We start from the raw sequence: 18,958 nt of genomic DNA, 5'->3' as shown, positions 1-18,958 counted from the left end.
TGAGAGGTAAAACATCAGCCATGGCAATGTTTCAGCACACATTTATTGCTGCTCATTGTTTCCCTGCAGTGGATCAGAACAAAGGTCCCTATTGCACATAGATTTTTATTTTTGGCATCCTTAAAAAAAAATTGCACAAGACTTTTTACCACCTTCCCCTTGCCCCTATAGCTGACTGAACACACAAATGAGATTTTTCACCTACGTGGTGGATGTGGTGATACTTCCCAGACATGGTGGTGTGGGGCTTGTGAGTCAGTACAAACCCTGGGGTGAGCATGGCTTTCATGTCTGCATACAGTGTGAGACACCCTAGACTGGAAAACATGCCTGGATGATCTTTGTAGACACTTTTCTACTGCATGCAACAGATAGTTGTGGCTTGATGTAATTTACCAATGGAAGAGCCCCTCTGGGGTTTGGTCTGTGGGACTGGCTCAGCTGCTGCCCAGTTTCTCTGGCCAGGCAGTAACAATCCAAGCTGCACGGTGAGAATTCCAATACACTTGAGTTTTTACACCTATGGCTTCACAGGGTGAATGAGAAAACTCCAGCCTGGGAACGTGGGGTGAGGCCTGCCTGGGGGTGCTCATGCCACATTCATCTTCCCCTTGTGAGAGGAGCCCCTTGAATGGAGGAGCTCTGGTGTGGTCTGGGAGAAGCCTCATAAGACCTAGACTTCCTTGAAGCCTCTGTCAGGAGCCATCTGCCTGGAAAAGCCCCCTGTTCTGCCACTTCCCTTGGGACTGCTGCAGGGAAGATCAGCTGGGTGCTACAGCTGGACTGTGCTTTCCCTTGCCCGGGGAGAGCAGGGAGCTGTGCTCTGAGCTAACCTGGGCTCTGCTGTAGCCTCTGCCCTGCCCTGCCACAAGAGGTGGCTCACCCCCAGGCAGCCTCTGTCCTGTGTTTGTTCCCGCAGGAGAGGAGCTGTGGCACCCTGTGAGAGTGTGTCCGTGGAGCAGCAGGAGGGGAGTTGTGCTGGGCTGTGTGGGGCAGGGGACGATGAGGAGGTGTTTCCCAGTGGCTGCAGGATGGTTGATGGGAAGCAGCTGGTGCTCTGTCAGTAGACCCAGGAGACAGGCACCCACTGTGGGGAGCTGCAGGCCTGCTCAAAGGCCTCCTGCAGCAGCTGCAGGCTCTCTTCCACGCCGTTGTTGACCAGGGACAGGTCGAAGTAGTGCGCGTAGCGGCTCCGGATGCTCTCCGAGTCCTTGCGGAGCTGCTGCAGAGCCTCTGACTGCAAGGGACAGCACAGTGCTCAGCACAGGAGCACACCCCGACCAGCAAACACCCTCCCAACACCTCCCAAAACAGCTCCAGGGCTTGGGAAGTAGCAGCACAGTGAATCCTTAGAGCTTGTCTGGTGGGTGTGTGATCTCTGGGCTTGTGTCTGGGGCTTTTGCTGGACTTTGTGTGGTGCTGGGAGCATCAGGTTAGCTGCTAGAGTGACACCAGGGCTCCTGGCTCTCTATTTACCTCTGAAATGCTCTGTGAGCTCTCAGGGAGGAGGTTGACAAGCAGCAGACTGCTCAGTGCTCTGGTGGGCACTGGCACCAGCTCCAGGCTGGGTTGGAGGTGGGATGCCTGCAGGATGCTCCCTCCCCACTGGCTGACCAGAACAGCACCAGCTGGCAGAGCTTTACCAGCCTCTCCCACTGCTTTTGGCTGGGGTTCTAGTGCTGCACTTCAAGAGGAAAAGCAAAGCTGCTTTTCTTCCCTCCTGCCCAGCTTGTAGGGACAGCCCAGGGGTGCATCCCTGGGCAGCTCTGCCCCTGGCACTGAGGTCCAGACCTTTTCCATGTATTTCCCTAATGGAGCTTGAAAGGCAGGCAGCTTCTATGCCTGGGGAGGAGGGACAGTGTGGGGTGCAGTGCTTGCTAAGCTCTGCTCTGTGTAGATTTAAATAGACCTAAATGGGTATTATTAGATTATATTAATTTTCATATCTATTATATAATTAAATATATTATTAATAGATGAAATAGACATAAAATATATATTAATAGACCCAAATCAGACCAGTCATTATGTCCTTCCCTTCTTTTTTGTTAGACCACCTAGGTATATACCACAATACTGATACCTTTAGTGGTCAGCACTAAAAACATTACAGATGGCACAGTAATATTTGGAATACCACACCCTCCCTCGGGGCACAGCAGGCTTCTGTCTTTAAGGTGTTCAGTTCAACACTGATAAACTTTAACTACAATTATTACCCTAGGGGCAAAAAAAAAAAAAAAAAAGATACTGCTTAGCTACCTTCATCTTGAAAGAGTTACTGAAAATACTCATCTATTCTTACAAAATTAATTTTTCCTATATTGTGGATGGAGCCAGCAGCTGTCGGAGGTGGAGAGGGGAGGGAGGGCAAGCAGCAGCCTTTCCTCATGTGAGCTCTGCGGGGTCACATTAACTCCGCCGCATCCCTCTCCTCAGTGAGCAGAGCTGCAGGGTTATATTTAGTGCCTGGCAGCCGGGCTGGCCCTGCCCACTGCAGCACGATGTGATTCCTCTCTGGATGGGTGACAGAGTGGCTGGCCCTTTCTCTTCTGAGATCTGTCCCCTTTTCCTCTCCCCAGCCTGCTGCAGCAGGCACTTAATGTTCCTCTAAATACCTGCACAACACTTGCTCAGAAGGTTGCATAAATATCCTCTCCACAAACTCTCTGTAGCCTGAGCTTTACAAACACAATAGGCTGGAGGAGGTGGCCTTGTGGCCATTGAATCCAAGAGGAGCACAGCTCTGGGTTTTCATGTTGGCCCCTCTTCCCACCTCTGTGCCAAGCTGGGGTGTAGGGCAGGGTAAGCAGCATCCCTGCATCCCGGGGGCTTCCTGGGAAGTGATAGCCTGTGGCTGCCAGCCTGAGCCTTGGCACTGAATGAGTTAAGTGCGCTATCAGTGCTGCTTTCATCCTCACATTAAAGGGATCAGCATCCTAATGAGGCAAAGAATGAAAGGAGCTCTTGTTTGTGTGTCTATTTGCATAGCTGATTGCAGGGTAAACGCTCCTGCCCCACTGCTAGGCCCTGCTCCCTGCCGGGACTGTACTGTGGGATGAGGGCTGCTGAGTCTACAGCTGCAGGAATGGGCAGTGCAGGTCCGGGCTGACTTTGGACCACCAAAAGCCAAGCAGACAGGAATCCACTGATAGGAGCCCTGGGTTGCTGCAGCAGGTGCTGCCATGACCAAGAAGCCCATCCAGAGGGGGACAGGGGGGGACAGCGTGGCACTCACCTCTTCTGCTCTGTCTGTCGGGGCAATGAACACTATGAACGGGGAGAGCTCGGCCGTGCGGACGATCTTCAGGGTCTGTGGAGAGAGGGCTGCAGTCACCAGAGTGTGGCCCTCCCCCAGGCTGGGACTGTGGTACAGTGGGGGCTAAAGGAGACATGTCCCCTCTTTGGGGACATGAGCTCACTGGGTGGACTCTTGGAAAAGGATCCCTGCAACCCGTTCCCACAGCAGCCTGGCCGTGGCCTTGGTGTCACAGCCAGGTGGGTGCTGGGACAGAGACCTGGGAATGGAAATGCCACCCCAGGGCTTGCTGGCTTTTTCCTTTAGGAAGAGAAGGCAGGGACAGTCACACACAGTCACAGCCAGCACCCAGGTAATGCAATCTGTGGCACCCTCTGTCCACCCACCCCTTCCTCTGCTCCCTACCTGGGGCTCGATGTCCAAAATAGCAACTTTGTCCTGCTGGTGGATCTTGTGCACTGTTTCAAACTTGGTGCCAAACATGTTTCCCTGGTAGCTTCCAAACTCCAAGAACTCATTGGCTGAGATGTCCCGGGTCATCTCCTCGGTGGAGACAAAGTAATAGTCCTTCCCATCCACCTCATTCTTCTTCTGGGGGCGTGTGGTGTCTGGGGAGGGAGAGAGAGGGTCAGTGCCCCCAGAAGGAGGGGGGAACAGAGTGGAGCAGGCATCAAGACTAGGCTGTACTAGTCTCCTGCTAACTCCTTCCTACTTTGGACCAGTAGGGACCTCAGCCAGCTGGGGACAGGCACTGGATGAAAGAGTGAGGTGTCTGTGTGGGGAGCAGCAGCCCTGCAGCCTCTGTGGGTAAAGGTGGGTTCATGAGAGACTGGAGGCAGGGAGGCCTTGCACGTGGGGACCTGACTTCAGGGGCTTGGTGGTGCTGGAGGAACATCTCCCCACCTCCCACCTGCTGTCAGAAGGCCCTGGATCAAAGAGGTGAGGGGAAATGCATCCTGTGCTGGTACTTACATGGGGGTGGGTACATGAACTTGTCTGGGTTGTTGCTGAGCAGAGCATTCTTGATGTGGCTACGGCCCACACCACTGGCTCCTAGAGAGAGAGAGAGATGGATGCTGGAGCTGGGCTCAGAGCAGCCTGGTGGGAGATTCTGGGGCCCCTCTACAGCTCTGGGTCTGAGAAAAAGTGCAGAGCTTGGCCTGGGCCCTGCCCAAGATGTGCTTTCTGGGCTGGTCTGTGGTGTCTTCCAGCCCTGGCAGAGGCTCTTTGTGCCCTGGGGATGCTCATCTCCAGCCCCAGCTGGAGACAGGACTGCTGCCTGCAGAGCAACCAGCCTGGCTGGACTGGGTCCTGCCCATGCCTGTGGAATCCACCACCAAGTGCTCAGTCCCCACAGAGTGGGAGTGCTTGCTTTGATGCAACTGCAGAGCTGCTTTTAATAGAGATTTTCCACTAAGATACTCGGGAGTTGCAAACGCCTGAATTAACTCTTCCCCAGCATTGCAGCAGATGCCAGATCATGCATGCTGCATGGAGGGGGTCAGCCTATGTATGGGGTGACTGCTGCAGGCTGAAGAAATGCTCCTCAGACCTTACTACGTCTTGAAGTCCATGCTGCCCCAGCCCCTGTGCAGTCCTGGGTCCCCTACACAGCCCCTGTGCTGCAGAGTATGCCTGGGACAGGACCTACCAATGAGCACCAGAGTCTTCCTCTTGAAGGCAGGCAGCCTCACCACCTCCTCGTAGGAAACAACATCCAGCTGGTCAAAAACTGGGGTGGAGGAAAAAGGAGACAGGGAGGGGTCAGAACTGGCTTGGCCACACCAGCATGACCCATGTTTGTGTGTCAGAGCAAAGACAGGTCAAATGGACAGCAGTGGTCAGGACTGGGCCGGGAGATCATCCACCTTTGGCTGCTTGGGAAAAAGAGCAGCACCAACAGCAAGTAGCATGTGAGGGGCAGAGTGGCTTCTGGGGAGCTGCCAAAGAAGCCAGGGAAGCCATTGCTTTTGCTCAGTAATTCTGCTCAGGACAGTAGGACCTGGGAGCTGGGGTGGAGGCAGCAAGATGCCGCAGGGAGGTTATTGCTGGGGAGCTTTATAGATCTGGGTGATTTACAGCCTTGTTTGTTGCTGGTTGGAGCTGCAGGCCGGGCCAGGAGCCAGCAGTCCCTGGGCACCCACCTTTGCCAGCTCTTGGCTCAGTTTAGCATAGGGGGCAGCTCTCTGCCCCACCAGGGACAGGCCTTGGCAGCTGGGCAAGCAGTTCAGGCTGCTCCCTGACTGCTGAGCAGCAGCAATGCCACTGCCTCCCTGTGGGGTTTGAGGCTGGGGAGCCTGAGCTCACAGGGCCAGGAGTGCAAGGGATTGTCACCAGGGGAGAGCACAGGAGCTCAGTGCTGAGTCAGCCCTGGCCTCATGCTCTACATGGGGGCACAGCTGTGGCCACATGAGGAACATGAAGACTGCAGAAGAGACTCAGAAAAGGCTGACAGCTGTGGGGTATCCTGAGATTCCACTGCTGACACAGCTGGGCTGTTTGGTTGACTCCTGTGGAGGACAGAGCCAGCCCTGCCCAGAGGAAAGGGGGTGGCCAGGGCTGGGATTGAGCCCACTGCCCTGTTCACACTTACTTGAGCTGTGCTTGGCCAGGTATTTATCTTTGCACTTCTTCTTCTTCCCGAAGGGGCTGCAGCTCGGGGATTCACTCTGGCTGGGCTGGGTGACGCTCGCCACACGCCTGCCAAGAGAGCAATACACCCCCATGGCCCAGCTGTCACCCCAAGCCCTGGGACAGCAGCAGGACTGTCCCTCAGACATGCAAGAGAAACAGGTTGGCTGCTGGGACAGGCAAAGGCTCACCCTGCAGCACATGAAGGGGACATTTTCCTCCTTGTCCCAGCAGGGACACTGGTGTTACCCAACACAAATTCCTGACAGCACATGGTCACTGCTCCAGCCTCCACTCCCAGATCCAGCCCTTCTGGGCAAATGCAGGGACCTACCACTCCTGCAGCTCTGGAGAAGGGATGAGTCCTGCTGACTCAGTGCAGGAGCCCTCCACCCGGCCCTGCCACCAGTTGCTGTCGTCCTTGTTTATGATCTGAATCACATCTCCGATCTGAAACTTCAGCCCTGCTTCCTTGCATGGGATCAGGTTGTCTTTCTTGGGGTCGTAGTCAAACTGTGCCCTCATGAACATCTGCAAAAGAGAGAGGAGACCAGAGTCAGACTGGCCATGCAGGGTGGATGTGCTTGGCCCCCACACTGCACTCCCAGGCAGTGACTGCAGAGATGGCTCCAGGCACAAAGGCCCTGCTCCTTTCCAGGCCCCACAAGGATGTGTGGGGAGAAAGGAGATGCACAAAGCTTAGGGGAAAGTCTTGGGCATGGAATTGTAGTGAGATGTGGCAGTGAGTGAATGAGGGCGTCTTGGCCTTACTGGGAGCTGGTGACAGGGCTGCTGCCTCTAGGCACCCCCACACCCACAGGTGGTGTTCAAGCCCTGCCATGGAGCCTCCCTGCAGTGCCCTGGGTGCTGCACAGTGCTGCTGAGTTGGGCCAGCCACAGAGGAGTCCCACCAACATGGTGCACAACTGGGCTCTGCAGCGGGGTGAGCACAGAGGTGATGTTGTAACAGGGAAGGTCATGGCTCAATCTCAGCTGCTCTGTGCTGCCTTTCCCCACAACTGAGCAATCCCTGCCTGGCACAAGGCCTCTGGGGAGCAAAGGCTGCAGTGCTGTTTCCATTCCTGCCTTGGTCTGTCCTGGTCCCTTTTGAATCTTCCAAAATTCATCACAGATGCAACTGGAAACAAGTTGCTGCTATGAAGCTTCCCAGGCCACTGTGTACCCTCCTGAGGCTGGGGAAACCCTGGGGACCAAGAAGGTGTGAGAAAGTTTGTTTTCCCTGTCCCTTCTGCTTGCTCAGCTCCTTGAGAGGGAATCTACAGCACCTACTCCCAGCAGGACTCTGTCAGGACTAGAGTGTTGGCAAAGCCAGGCAGAGTGTAGAGCATTAGGAGTGAAAAGCAGAGTTTAGGGAGTGCTGAGCATGACCCTAGCATGTTAGTTACCCCAGAAACACAGTATGGAGCGAGGGGGAAAAGAGTTTCACATGGGGTGATGCCTGTCCTATCCTCAGATGTGATAGGCAGGGCCTGGAAACTCATCCTCCCTCGGTAGGGTAGAGCATGCTGCCCTTGTTCCATATGAAAACCATTTCCCTCAGCTGTGCTGCTGCAGGCACAGAGCCATCAGGACACAAACATGGCTCCCTTTCACTGCCAGAAAACACCATATGGATCAAGCTGTGACATGAGGGCGCTCACAAGAAAATGAAATTAGGAGAAACAATAAGAGTGGAATCTCCTTTCAGGATGAGGACTGCTGCTTGCTTTGAGAGCACTCTCTGGCACCAGGAAGCACAAACACGAGGATACACGGCAGGCACTGCCCAGAGCTCTCTGCTCCTGAAGCACTGGTGTCCCAAGCCAGGACATTTGGGGAAGAACTCCCCTACACCAGTTAGGAGCTGGCATCAGACAGCTCCACACAGCACCCACAGCTGCACAGGGCTCTTGGCCTGCCTGCTGCCAGCCCCTCTCTGGGGCAAGACACTCAGCTGCTGAGCAGGCTCCAGCATGAGAAGTCTTGGTCTTTAAAAGTCAAAGGCCTGCAGGGAATATGCTGGAGGGGTCCTCAAGAGCCTTGAATGCTCTGTGCTTCCTCTCATTAAGACACCCCCAAGCAGACCTGCTCCAAGAGACACTTGACCTTGTGATCCTGGGCAGGGGAAAATCACAATGCCAGCATCTCCACCATCCTGCCTACCAGGCACTGAAATAAAGGTGATCATGGGGATCCAAACACTCCACTCCTGGTGCTGGTACTGCAACAAACACAGACACAAGCAGCTGTGGCTCTGGGGAGCAGACAGCACCACTGCCCTGGGCACAGCAAGTGCAGTACAACTGTTGCTGGGAAGGAGTTTGTCCTGTGTCTTTCCCAGCCTCAGGTGAACCAGCAACTGCATTCTTTTCCTCTGGGTAGATTTTCCCCTGGCACAGAGTTGGCCAACTGGAGCTGGCTGGGTCAGGACATGGAGGGCAGACTGACAGCAGGGAAGGACAGATAGGGCCAGTGTTTAATAAACACACATGCAAAGCTGGTTGAGTGGGACTGGGGACAGCATAAACTGAGGAAAAAACAGAGCCACCAACACCTGCCACCACATTCAGAACTTCAGCTTCTCTGGGTAATGAATGATGTGTGCTCCCTCAGCCCATCCCAGCACCATCCAGCCCCCACCCTCTGCCTCTGAACTCCTCTCCCTCCCCTGCCTGTCCATGATAAGGGGCTGCACTGGGGTTGGCTCCTGCACAAGGACAAGACAGCAACCCAGCTACAAAGCCCCGAAGTCTAGGCAGAGAACACAGCCCTCCCCACTGTTCTATTTCAGCCCCAAAAGGACTTCAAAGGCAAAGCCATGCAGGTGTCATCCCCTGGTGACACAGCATGGCCCCCCCACCCTGGCAGTGACAGCAGGTGCAAGGAACTGCCTTCCTTCCCCCACTGCTTCCTTCCTCCCACGCTGTGCACGGCGCCATCCGGACCGACGTCACCCTTGCTGGGGCTGCTGCACCCGGCCTTGGTGACAGCAGGGACCACAGAGCCAGGAGCTGCCCCTGTCACACACAGTCACGGCTCTGGAGGAGACCCTCACGTGCTCCCTGGTGTGCACCTGCTGCTGCTTTCCCACCCCCAGACACCACTGGTAGCTCAGCCATCCCAGCCCTGTTGTTCCTACACCCACTTTGGGTGAATACATCCACACAGGTCCAACACATGGCTGTCTGCAGGGATGTAAGCACAGGACAGGTCCCTTCAGCAGCTCAGACAAGGCAGGCACCCCCCTTGCCCTGACACCCCTGGCTGAGCACAGCTCTCTTCCCAGCATGTCCTGCATGATTTGCTGTGGTCCCACCCTGCCCCACAGCCATGTCCCAGCACTGCCCGTGGGTCCAGAGGCTGCACTTACCTGGAGAGCAGGGAGGCGGCTTTGCTGGTTGGGAATGACTTTTAATGAGACCATCCCCTTGGTTTCTTTCTAGTGAACAAAGGGGAGAAAGAAGAGTTGGAGGAGGTGGTGTCTGGAGGCAGCTCAACAGCAGAAACCTGTGCAGGGAGGTGCTGAGTGCCAGGACCTGCAAAGGCAGGGCTCCTGGGCATCCCACTGTGCTGTGGTGCTGGAGGACACCAGAGCCTGGTCAGAAAAAGCCGTGCTTGGCTTTGCCACACTTGTCCCATTCCCATGGGGGACACCAGCACCCCTACAAGGGTCTGGCTGTGGGCAATGCTAAGCACCACCAGAATGAACATGGAAACCTGCATCATCTCCTCTCTGGCTGCTCCAGTGAGGAGCCTGGGAGGAGAGGCTGACTCCTCCACAATCCCTTTTCCATGTTGCACTTTTGCTCTGGCCCTCTTCATGACAATAGAGCACAGCACTCTCTTGCCTGCCACAGGACAGTGCACTGTTGTCTCACACATATCACAACACCCACATGGTCCTGTGGGACAACCACATGTGGAGGCTTGGAGGAGCTTCCTGGGCCAATCACTCTTCTCAGGAGGCAAAAACAAAGACAAGCTCCTCCTTGGTCCTGCTGTCTGGAGCAGGGACACCCTGTGGCCATGCCTCCTGCTTTAGGCTGCTGGTGGGGGTTCTCAGCAGCAGCACCACCTCCCTCCAACAAGGTGTCATATGCTGGGCATAGGTCAGGATCATCAACGTATGACCCCAAGGCAGCTCTGAGGCTTTGTCCAAAGCTGTCTCTGGCAAGGGCCTGACAGGATCACCATGACCTCAGCAGCAGGCAAATGGCACCAACATGACATGCATGTGTGGCTCAGATCTGCAAGAGCAGCCCATCCAGGGCTGGAGCTGCACAGCAGCCTTGGCAAACAGAGTTGGTTTCCAAGCCCCACACAGGATCAGCACATGTCAGGGACCCAGTCAACAGCCTTCAGTGCTGCTCCAGGAGGCCAGAAACAAGCAGCAAGCACAGGGGGCTGCATGCAGGATGGTTTCTGCCACACCACACCGCTGTATGTAGGCAGCTGTGTGCTGGCTCTGGTGTGTGGGAGGGGATGAATGCTCACAGCATGCAGGGCAAAGGGGTCCTTCCCAGGGAACAGCCCTGACACAGATACCTACCAGCATCTTCTGCAGCTGGTCAACTGAGTGGTTGCTTGCACTCTGCCCATTGATTTCTATGATTTCATCACCCACGTGAAGGGAGCCTGCCAGCAATGTGAGAAACATAAAAATGCAGAAAAGGGACAAGAGCTGCTCACCAAGCCAAATTCACACAGCTCCATCTGCCTCCAGGGCCAGGACACTGCAGTGTTTGCCTGGCAGTGCTTCTGGAACCACACATGCCACCTCAGCACATGGCAGGAAAGCACAAGGGGAATGAATTCTTCCCCCTCCACCCAATACACACACCTAGCCAGTCCGAAGGTCATCAGGCTGCTTTCCACTGTGTGCAAAGTGCTCTGGACTGGTCAAAGCACCTGCATCAACATTTCAAACACAACCCCAAGGACCTCACGTGAAGCCAGTCACAACCTCCTTACAGGGCCCTTAACACAAGCATTCCTGACTTTGTGTGTTTTCAGTTTATACAGCCAGGCAGATTACAGCCTCAGATATACTACTAAAAATCAGGCTCCATGTTATTGGAATGGCTCCTGTCTTATTTTGGCAGTGGTAAGCACAGACTTCCCACTTGGATCCAAGGCTGGAAAAGCAGCCTCTTCTAAGCAGAGAACATCTCGTATCCACGCCTCCTTGGCAAGACCCAAAACCAGAAAATAGCACCTATTTATTTCTTTTGGCATCTTCTTTTGGTCTGCAGAGCCAATCTATGCCTGTCCCACCTGTGCACTTTAGGAATGGGAAGAGCTTCCCATACAGTCCCTGGGGTATGATCCATCTCTTCTTACAGTGACCCCATCATGAGACAGAGACAGATGATCTCCAGTTCCTTTTTGGGAGAGCCCTTCCCCCAATCCTTTATTTATCCCTAAAGCCTCCAGTGTTTTAACATGACAACCATGCAGAGAGACCAGCAAGTCCCAAGCTCCTGACACATCCCTAGGGGAGGAACAGGCACAGATGTCCATGTCACAGGGGAAAGCCAGCAGTGCTGAGGACCTGCATTACTGCTGCATGGGAAGAAACCACCTGCAGACGTGCACCCCATGCACCACTTCTCCAAAGGCCTTGTTACCTTGTCTGTGAATCATGCCCCCATGGAAGATCCTGGCCACCATGCAGCTCTGCTTGTCATTTTGCTTCAGTGTGATTCCCTGGAAGACAGGAAAATCCATGACTGCTCGCTGCAGAGGAGAACTCTCCTGCCCTCACAAAGTCCTCTCCAGGCCCATGTCCACAGTGGGCTGTGCAGTGGCTGGGGAGGAAGACCCTGCTAGGCCAACTCAGGCTGCTGCAGCTCCTCTTGGCACAAGCATCACCACCCTTTGCAGGGCTCACTTCGGGTCCCCAGGCAGAAGGCCGAGTCCGGCACCTTCTTCCCATGGCTGAGGTCTCCAGTGACCTGTTTCCCTCAAGGCCAGTCTGCTGGCTCAGCTCAAGCTGCCCCTCCACCCCCGGGTGCCATCCAGCTTTGGGGCCTTGCCAGCTCTCACCATGGGCTCCTCGGTGACCTTCTCAAACTGCACGAGGCGGATCTTGCGCACCTCGCGGCCGCTGCTGTGCGAGGGGCTGCCCAGGGTCGCTGAGCCGTTGGTGTAAATGTCCTCAGTCAGGGCGTTTGGGGACTGAGTCATGGCCTGTCGGGGCAAAACAGAGACCACGGTTTAGGGGCTCCACCTGGGAATGCTGGATCCCTGCTCTGGGGCTCAGCTACTCAAACCTGTTAAGGTGCCTGTGCCGCAGGTGGAGCACAGCAGAGGAGAAAACACTAAGGGCAAAAAAAGAAAAGGACCAGAAGAACTTGAGCCTTGGAGATGTGGATGTGGGTTTAATCTGCAGTTTTCCAGGTGGGAAATACAGGAGGTAAGAAAAATTTGGAAAAGCTAGAGGTAGAAGAAGCCAAAAGAGTTCACAGCTGATCTTCTGAAGCAGAGTCACAAACACTCCTTGTGTGTCGCAGCAGCACTTGGCTCACAGGTAGCTTTTTGCAGAGCATAAAGCCCAGGACTTGTCCACCAAGTGAACAGAACAGTTTGGGACTCAACCCTGAGAACTGGAGCCAGGCTTTTCTCTAGCTCTGTTTGCAAGTTCGACCTTTCCTGACCTACATCAGTGGGCAACTGACATGGTGCAGTGCCGCGTACACAACATTCACGCACTGAAGGCAGTGCTCCCAAGACAGCCAGAAACATCCCATTCCCCTTCCCAGCTCCAGGTCCTTTCATGCTGGTTTGCACTGGGAAGCCAGGCACAGGCTTTCAGTCCTGAGGAAACCTCTGATCTTGATTTCCAGCATGTGCTGGCATCAGGGCTGACAGAGAGTGCTTGGGATCCCACACAAAGACCTCCAAATCCATTCTGCCTGGTAAGCAGAATTTCCCTCACAGCCCAAGAAAGCCTGACACAGTCCTGTTAAATCCCTCAGACACACTGGGCAATGTCTCCACACAGCTCACAAATGTGCCTGTTTGTCCCCAAGTGCAGTGGGCTTTCCTCAAGCCTCTCCCAGATCAGTGCTAGCCCAGCAAAACCCAGGACAGCTTAGCAAAACCCAGACCAGCTTCGATCTGCAGCCTCTGCCTGCCCTGTTGGCACAAATTCCCACACCAGCCCAGGATGCAAAACAAACCCTCCACACCAGACTCCTGGCTTTGCTGCCCAGTTTGCAGCCTGCACCCTCCCTCCCTCAGCAGTGCCTGAGCTGAGAGGCACAGCCAGCAAAGCTGCAGGAACACCCAGCAAAGTCCTCATCGGCTTCAGTCCTGCATCAGTGATGTGGCAGAGCCCAGACAGACAGACCCAACACCTCTCCCCACCATAGCTTGACTTGTCAACTGAGCACCAGGGCCAGAATCTCCGTGCCATGAGCTGGGAAATATCAGCCTGACCCCCCTGCCCCAGCTCAGTTTCACCCACCCCTGACCCCTGGCCTGGAGCAGAGGAGAAGCTGCAGCCCCACACTGCCAGGTGGGGAGGCAGATCTGGTCAGGCCAGTGAAGAGCACCTGCTCCTGGGCTGCAGCCATGGCACCAAATCACAATAACACGAGCTTTGGTAGGGATGTGCTGCTGGCTGCACAGTGATCCAGCTCTGTGCAGTGGAAGAAAGCAGGGAGGGAGCCAAAGAAAGGGGCAGCGGAGTCAGGACTAACAAGGATAGAAGGAAAGGTGCTGGCAGAGAGGGACAGAGCAGGCACAGTCACTGTCACAGCCCCCAGAAAAGGCACTGTGGGGCTAGGCCAGGGAGAGAAGGGCTCAGGGAGCTGTGGGCCCATCATGCAGTGATTTATTTTTAAGCCAACTACTTCCAGAAGTGGCAACCAACCAAAAGGCAATCATGTGGGCTCCAGCTGCCAGTGGCTTAAACAGGGAGAAGAAGACTGAATACCAGCCCAGAACAGCAGCCAGGCCATGGACTTGCAGGGTGGAAGGAAGAACAACTTGTATCCATCCTCCCAGCCAGGCTTGCCAGCCCAACAGGGCATGATGCTACCACACCATGTGCAGAGCAGAGGAACAGATCCAGCAGTGTGCGTGCCTAGAGCTGTCCCACACCTCTCTGTCAGCGGTCTCCCTCTGCCAAACCAGCAGGTGCACGGAGGAGTAGGAAGACAAGGACCTTCTCCAGCCTGACCTGAGGCCAAAGTGCCCATGAGGTGGCTGGAGTCAGCACAGATCATACTTATCTTGGTCATGCCTTGGGAAATTCTTAGACCATGCAGTTCCTGGCTTCAAACCTCTAGGCTCAGCAGAGCCAGATGACCCAGGACAGCACAGTTTGCTCCGGGGACTGGGAGTTCCCATCCTCACCATCCCCATCAGCTGAGCCTCCTGGCCTCGACCTTTGCTTTTTGCTGAGAGCTAGAAAAAACACCCAGCCCTAGATGCTGACACAGCACCAGTGTCACCCTGGTGACTCCTGGAGAAAAAGGTCTGTCACCAGAGACTGGCTGCTGTGCCTGGGGATGGCCACCAGTCACTTGATGGCAACTCTGAATGCAGAAGGGTCCTCCAAAACCAGAGCCATGCTGGGATGGTGTGAGCTTTTTTGCTGATGGCACTGGGCAGCCAGTGAATGGGGGTAGGAAGATGCCTGGTTCATGAGGACAGCAGGACCCTCGGGGTGGCAGGTTCAGCCCTGATGTTGGCACCCAGAAACAGGAGATGTGTGTGGCTCTCATGCCCCATGAACATGAGCTGGCTGGCCGGACTGCCTTGCACTCCTGGCAGCTGCCACACTCATGGCTGGCTTGGCCCAGCATAGTCTGTGACCTCAAGAGCCTTTCAAGTTATGCTGGTGACTGGCCAGACTCTGCTCCTTGTGCACTGCTCCACAGGAAACATCTGTGAGTGCTGCTGAGAGCCAGCTCATGGCCACCAGCCCCTGCCAGCTGTGCACAGCCCCAGCTCTATCACTGCCAGGGCCCATGCTGGGGCAGATGTGGGGCAAGGAGGTTGGGGGGCTGAGCTGTGCAACAGGGCTGCTGGACAGCCCAGTACCCAGCAGCCCTGTGTGCCTTGCAGCTGGCTGACAAGGGTACAAATCCTCCTGCACAAATCCTGCACTGGCAATGCACACAAGAGCCACCAGCTCCCTGGGTCAGAGTTGCCCCACAACCCCCATATGCATTTCCCTCAAGAGCCCAGATTTCTGCCCCATATCCCAGGGCAGAGGGAATGCACCAGTTCCTTGGGCAGTGTTTACAAACAGAGAATGTGGCTTGGCATCCTATTCCCCAGTGGGGTCAGCACTGTCTGCCAGGGCTGCTGCTGCTGTGCTGGCTCCACCAGGCTGTACTCCATGGGCAAATCAAACATTAACTGGGCAGCTTGTTTGCAGGAGGCTGAAGCAGCACTTGAGGAAAGCAGCACTACAGTGCAAAGGGCACGTTCAGAGATTTGGTTCCTGGGCTCTCCTTGCTGCTCCAACCAGGACACTTCAGTATCAGGCAGCCTTGGAAAAACAGGGCTGCCTGGTCAGCATATGGAGGAAAGTACCGCTGGATTTGCCAAGCAAGGCCCCAAAGTCCAGCAGCTTGGATACAAGAAGGAATCCTGGAGCCAGGTTTCCCTGGGATTGCCCTCTTGGCTGGCAGGAAGACATGCTCTTCTCACACTGTGAGGAACAAAATCCCAGCTCCCTCCATGAATCATGACCCCTCACATTATAACTGCCATGGGTGCATGCAGGGAGGTTGGGGCAGAACCAACCCCAACACTGCTTGGTGCAGAGGTGTTCTGACACAGTAGTATCTCCTGCCACCCTCCAGTGCTTCCAGCCTTGCCTCCCTCCCCATCCAGGATCTGTCCATCTCAGTCTTATACAGCTTCAAAAACACAGCAATGTGTAAAAAAATGCAAAGTAGCAAAAAACTGATCTTGTGAGCTGCCTTAAGGCTGCTTCAGCAGGCTGGGGAGCTACAGCCACGCAGACATTTAGAAGTAATTCATTCTGCCAGGGGCTACTGACTTCTCAAGTCTGCCTGCACAGCCACAGGAACAGTCTCACCTAAAACCCTTTCTAGCAATATGATTGAAGTTTAAAAACAAAAATCAAACCAATAAGCATTTAAACCAAAAAGGATTACATTGCTGACATCAGGAAAAGGCCCAGCAACACCAACAGGTCTCTGAGGGAAGGGGAAAAGAGAAATAGGAAGGATACAAAATGGTCGTGGCAGCCAGAAGGTGCTGCCAGCTCTGTGTGCCCTCACACTGACTCCAGACCACAGAATGCTGCAATGGAGATGGGCCAGATTTTCAAGGGAGCACAATCAGTTTTGCTGAGGCACCACCTTCCCACCAGAAAAGGCTGATGCAGCCTTCCAGATGTGTTTGTGAAGCTGGTAACCTCCAAGGGACAGCCAGTGAAACCACAACACTGAACAGAAGGAGGAGCTGCCCTGCCATTCCATCCCAGCTTCCAGAACAAGCCTTGCAAAACAGCTTTTCCCCTGTAGCTGTGACACACAGGAACACAGCAAAATACATTTGGGATTAAAAAGTTGGCACCAGCCCTCCCCAATTCATTAGTTAAAGCCAGAGGTTCTAGCTCAGCCTCCAATTGAGTTTTACCTGTGGTTGATTCAGGATTTGGTCCCTGGGGACTGTGGCCTCAGTCTGCCTTGGAGCTGCTGCCAGTTGGATGCTGAGAACTGCTGCCCAGAGGCAAGTGCAGTGCTCCCTCTGCACCCTCAAGATCAGCTCTCCCCAGAAGTACTCTCCTTTTCTCCAACAAACTCCCAAAGGTCACGTTTGTTGCCCATTTTACAGCTGGGGAACTGAGTCACACATGATAAAAGGACAAGCCCAAGGTCATCCTGCCAGCCAGGTGCACAGCTGGAAAAAAAGCCCACACCTTTTTGGTAAATCTGTACTTGTCAGTCAGGAGATATGGAAAAGATATGAGGCACGTGGTGAGGCTCAAGAGGAGAAGCCTAGGGTTGTTTTCTAGCAATAACATGGCTTCCACTTGCCTTGATTTGCATGCCCTGCCACCACATGAGGAACACAGCACAGCATTTCCCAGCACATGGCTCTGCCAGAGAAAATGCAGAAGAGAAACCTCCCAGTCCCCCTGTTTGACTCCAGACCAGGAGCAGACAGGCAGACTCAGCACCCTTAAGAAGAAGTGACATTGCTGCTGGTCCTGGTGTCCCATGGAGAGGCCAGGGCCACCTGGGCCAGCACCATCTCTGCATGCCCATGACAAAGAGACAGGTATCTGTGACTGGCAGGCTCAGGGCACTGCTGGAAGCCAGCATTACAGAGCTCCTTTTAAAAGGCCTCATGCAGATCTCAGTTCACCATCTCTCCCTTTATCCCTGCTGAAATAAATACACCACAACACCTGGAAGCTGTAGGGCAGCTCCTACACTTTCCATGCTCTGCTGCTATTGGCAATTTATCCTTGCTCTGTCTGCAGCTAGGCAGGCCCTCTGTCTGGATCTGGTAGGCAGAAGGATGGGAGAGCTCCCCTCAGCAGTGGTCTGGTCCAGAAACATTGCTTTAACTATTTTTTTCCTACTGTTTTTATCAAAGCACCCTGTCAGGGTTCAATCATGAGAAGCAGATGAGCCACTGGTGTGAGACAGATCTGACCAGGCATCTTTTGCATGTTTAAATGTCCAACACGATGGGCCAAGGACAGCACTTCAGGGAAATTTCCTCTCTGCTCTCTCTCAGAGGCTCCTCACAGTTGCAAGGAAACCTTAGCCCAGGCACATTATGCCATGGCGTCAGCCAGGATGCCTTTTCAAAGCTGAAAAGCACCTGCTGTTTAACACTGGCAACTGCCGACCCTCTCCTGGGTGCACCCAAGCTACTCCAAAGAACACTAAGTGAGGAGGGAGCCCACCCAGCAGAACCAAGAGGGCTGGCAGCTCTGTTGGAGGTGCGGCGCATGCGGCCATCGGCTCACTCCCTGTGCCGGGGCAGGCGTGAGAGGGGCTGCGTGCATCCTCCTTCCATGGGGAAGAGACCCCCACCCTTTTGCAGCCCACGCCGTGACCGGGAGGTCGCTCAGCAGCTGAATCAGCTCATGTGACAGGCAGTTCCAGTTCAGACCAGCTACAACTTTGCAGCAAAACAAGCACAATCTTTTCCGCGGCAGGATGCTGGAGCCTTGCTCCCCTGCACCCAGCTCTTCTGCCCTGCCGGCTATGCTGACTGACAATTCCCCGGAGGCACACGCATCCCCAGCGAGCATCCCTGCTCCCGGGGTGCTGGGGACCAGCGCCGCCCCGCGCAGGGCCCGCGGCTGGATGCGCAGCGCGGGGTCTCTGCCTGTGGGACCGCGAGTGCGGGAGGGACGGGATGGAGCGGCACTCCCGGGGACCCGTGCGAGGCCTGAGCCGGGCGCAGAGGGCTGGGCTAGGGGCCCGCAGGGGAGCGGGGCACGCCGGGGCTCCCTGCCGGGGCTCCCTGCCGGGGCTCCCTGCCGGGGCTAGGCGGGGATGGGGCCGGGAGTGGGGCGCAGGCGGAGCCGCGGGGTCTCGGGGAGCAGCGGGCCGCTCACCTCGGGCTTGGGCCGGTTCTGCAGGAGGTGCTCCAGGTAAAGGTCGGAGAGCGCCGTCCTCATGCTGCCGCCGCCGGCGCTGCGCCCCGACTTGAGGGTCATCCCGGCGGCAGCTACGGCCGGCCCCGCTGGCCCCAGTAGCGCTGAGCGGCCCGGCCCGGCTGCGGCGGCGCCGCGGGCTCCCCACGCTCCGCCCGAGTGCGGCGGGGGCCGGCAGCGGCCGGGCGGAGCCAGGCGGCGGGGGCGGGGCGGGGACGGGCCGGGGGCTCGGCAGGGCGGCCCGGCGGCAGCGGGGCCCAGCAGCCGGGGCAGGACAGCCGGCGCTGGGAGGGTGGCGCTGGGCGTCCCCGCCGCTGCTCGGCCTCGCCTCGCCTCGCCTCGCCTCGCCGCGCGCGGGGGCTTTTCCCTCTGGGAGCGTCCCCATCGCCTCAGGGCTGGGCCAGCCCCTCGCCCCTGTCTGCCCCGGTCGTGCCCAAGCATTCAGGTCACAGAGTGCACCC

At 55.8% G+C, this 18,958-nt stretch overlaps 1 protein-coding gene across 1 annotated transcript; it reads right to left on the bottom strand.

Annotated features, from left to right (window-relative positions):
- Positions 1–25: 25 nt before the first annotated feature.
- Positions 26–18,663, bottom strand: MPP1 (MAGUK p55 scaffold protein 1). Its single transcript, XM_030228776.2, has 12 exons — positions 18,459–18,663; positions 11,936–12,079; positions 11,518–11,596; positions 10,440–10,525; positions 9,261–9,329; positions 6,225–6,421; positions 5,853–5,959; positions 4,911–4,991; positions 4,232–4,312; positions 3,665–3,867; positions 3,239–3,313; positions 26–1,237 (listed from the first exon to the last, which is right to left on the bottom strand). The coding sequence occupies exons 1-12, from the start codon at positions 18,558–18,560 to the stop codon at positions 1,061–1,063; spliced, it is 1,401 nt and encodes a 466-aa protein (XP_030084636.1). The 5' UTR covers positions 18,561–18,663; the 3' UTR covers positions 26–1,060.
- Between the last annotated feature and the right edge of the window lie 295 nt (positions 18,664–18,958).

The sequence above is a fragment of the Serinus canaria genome, chromosome 4A (assembly GCF_022539315.1).
Source record: "Serinus canaria isolate serCan28SL12 chromosome 4A, serCan2020, whole genome shotgun sequence".
Taxonomy (NCBI): domain Eukaryota; kingdom Metazoa; phylum Chordata; class Aves; order Passeriformes; family Fringillidae; genus Serinus; species Serinus canaria.
Note: the sequence above shows the minus strand (reverse complement) of the source record. Positions and strands in the feature narration are given on the sequence as shown.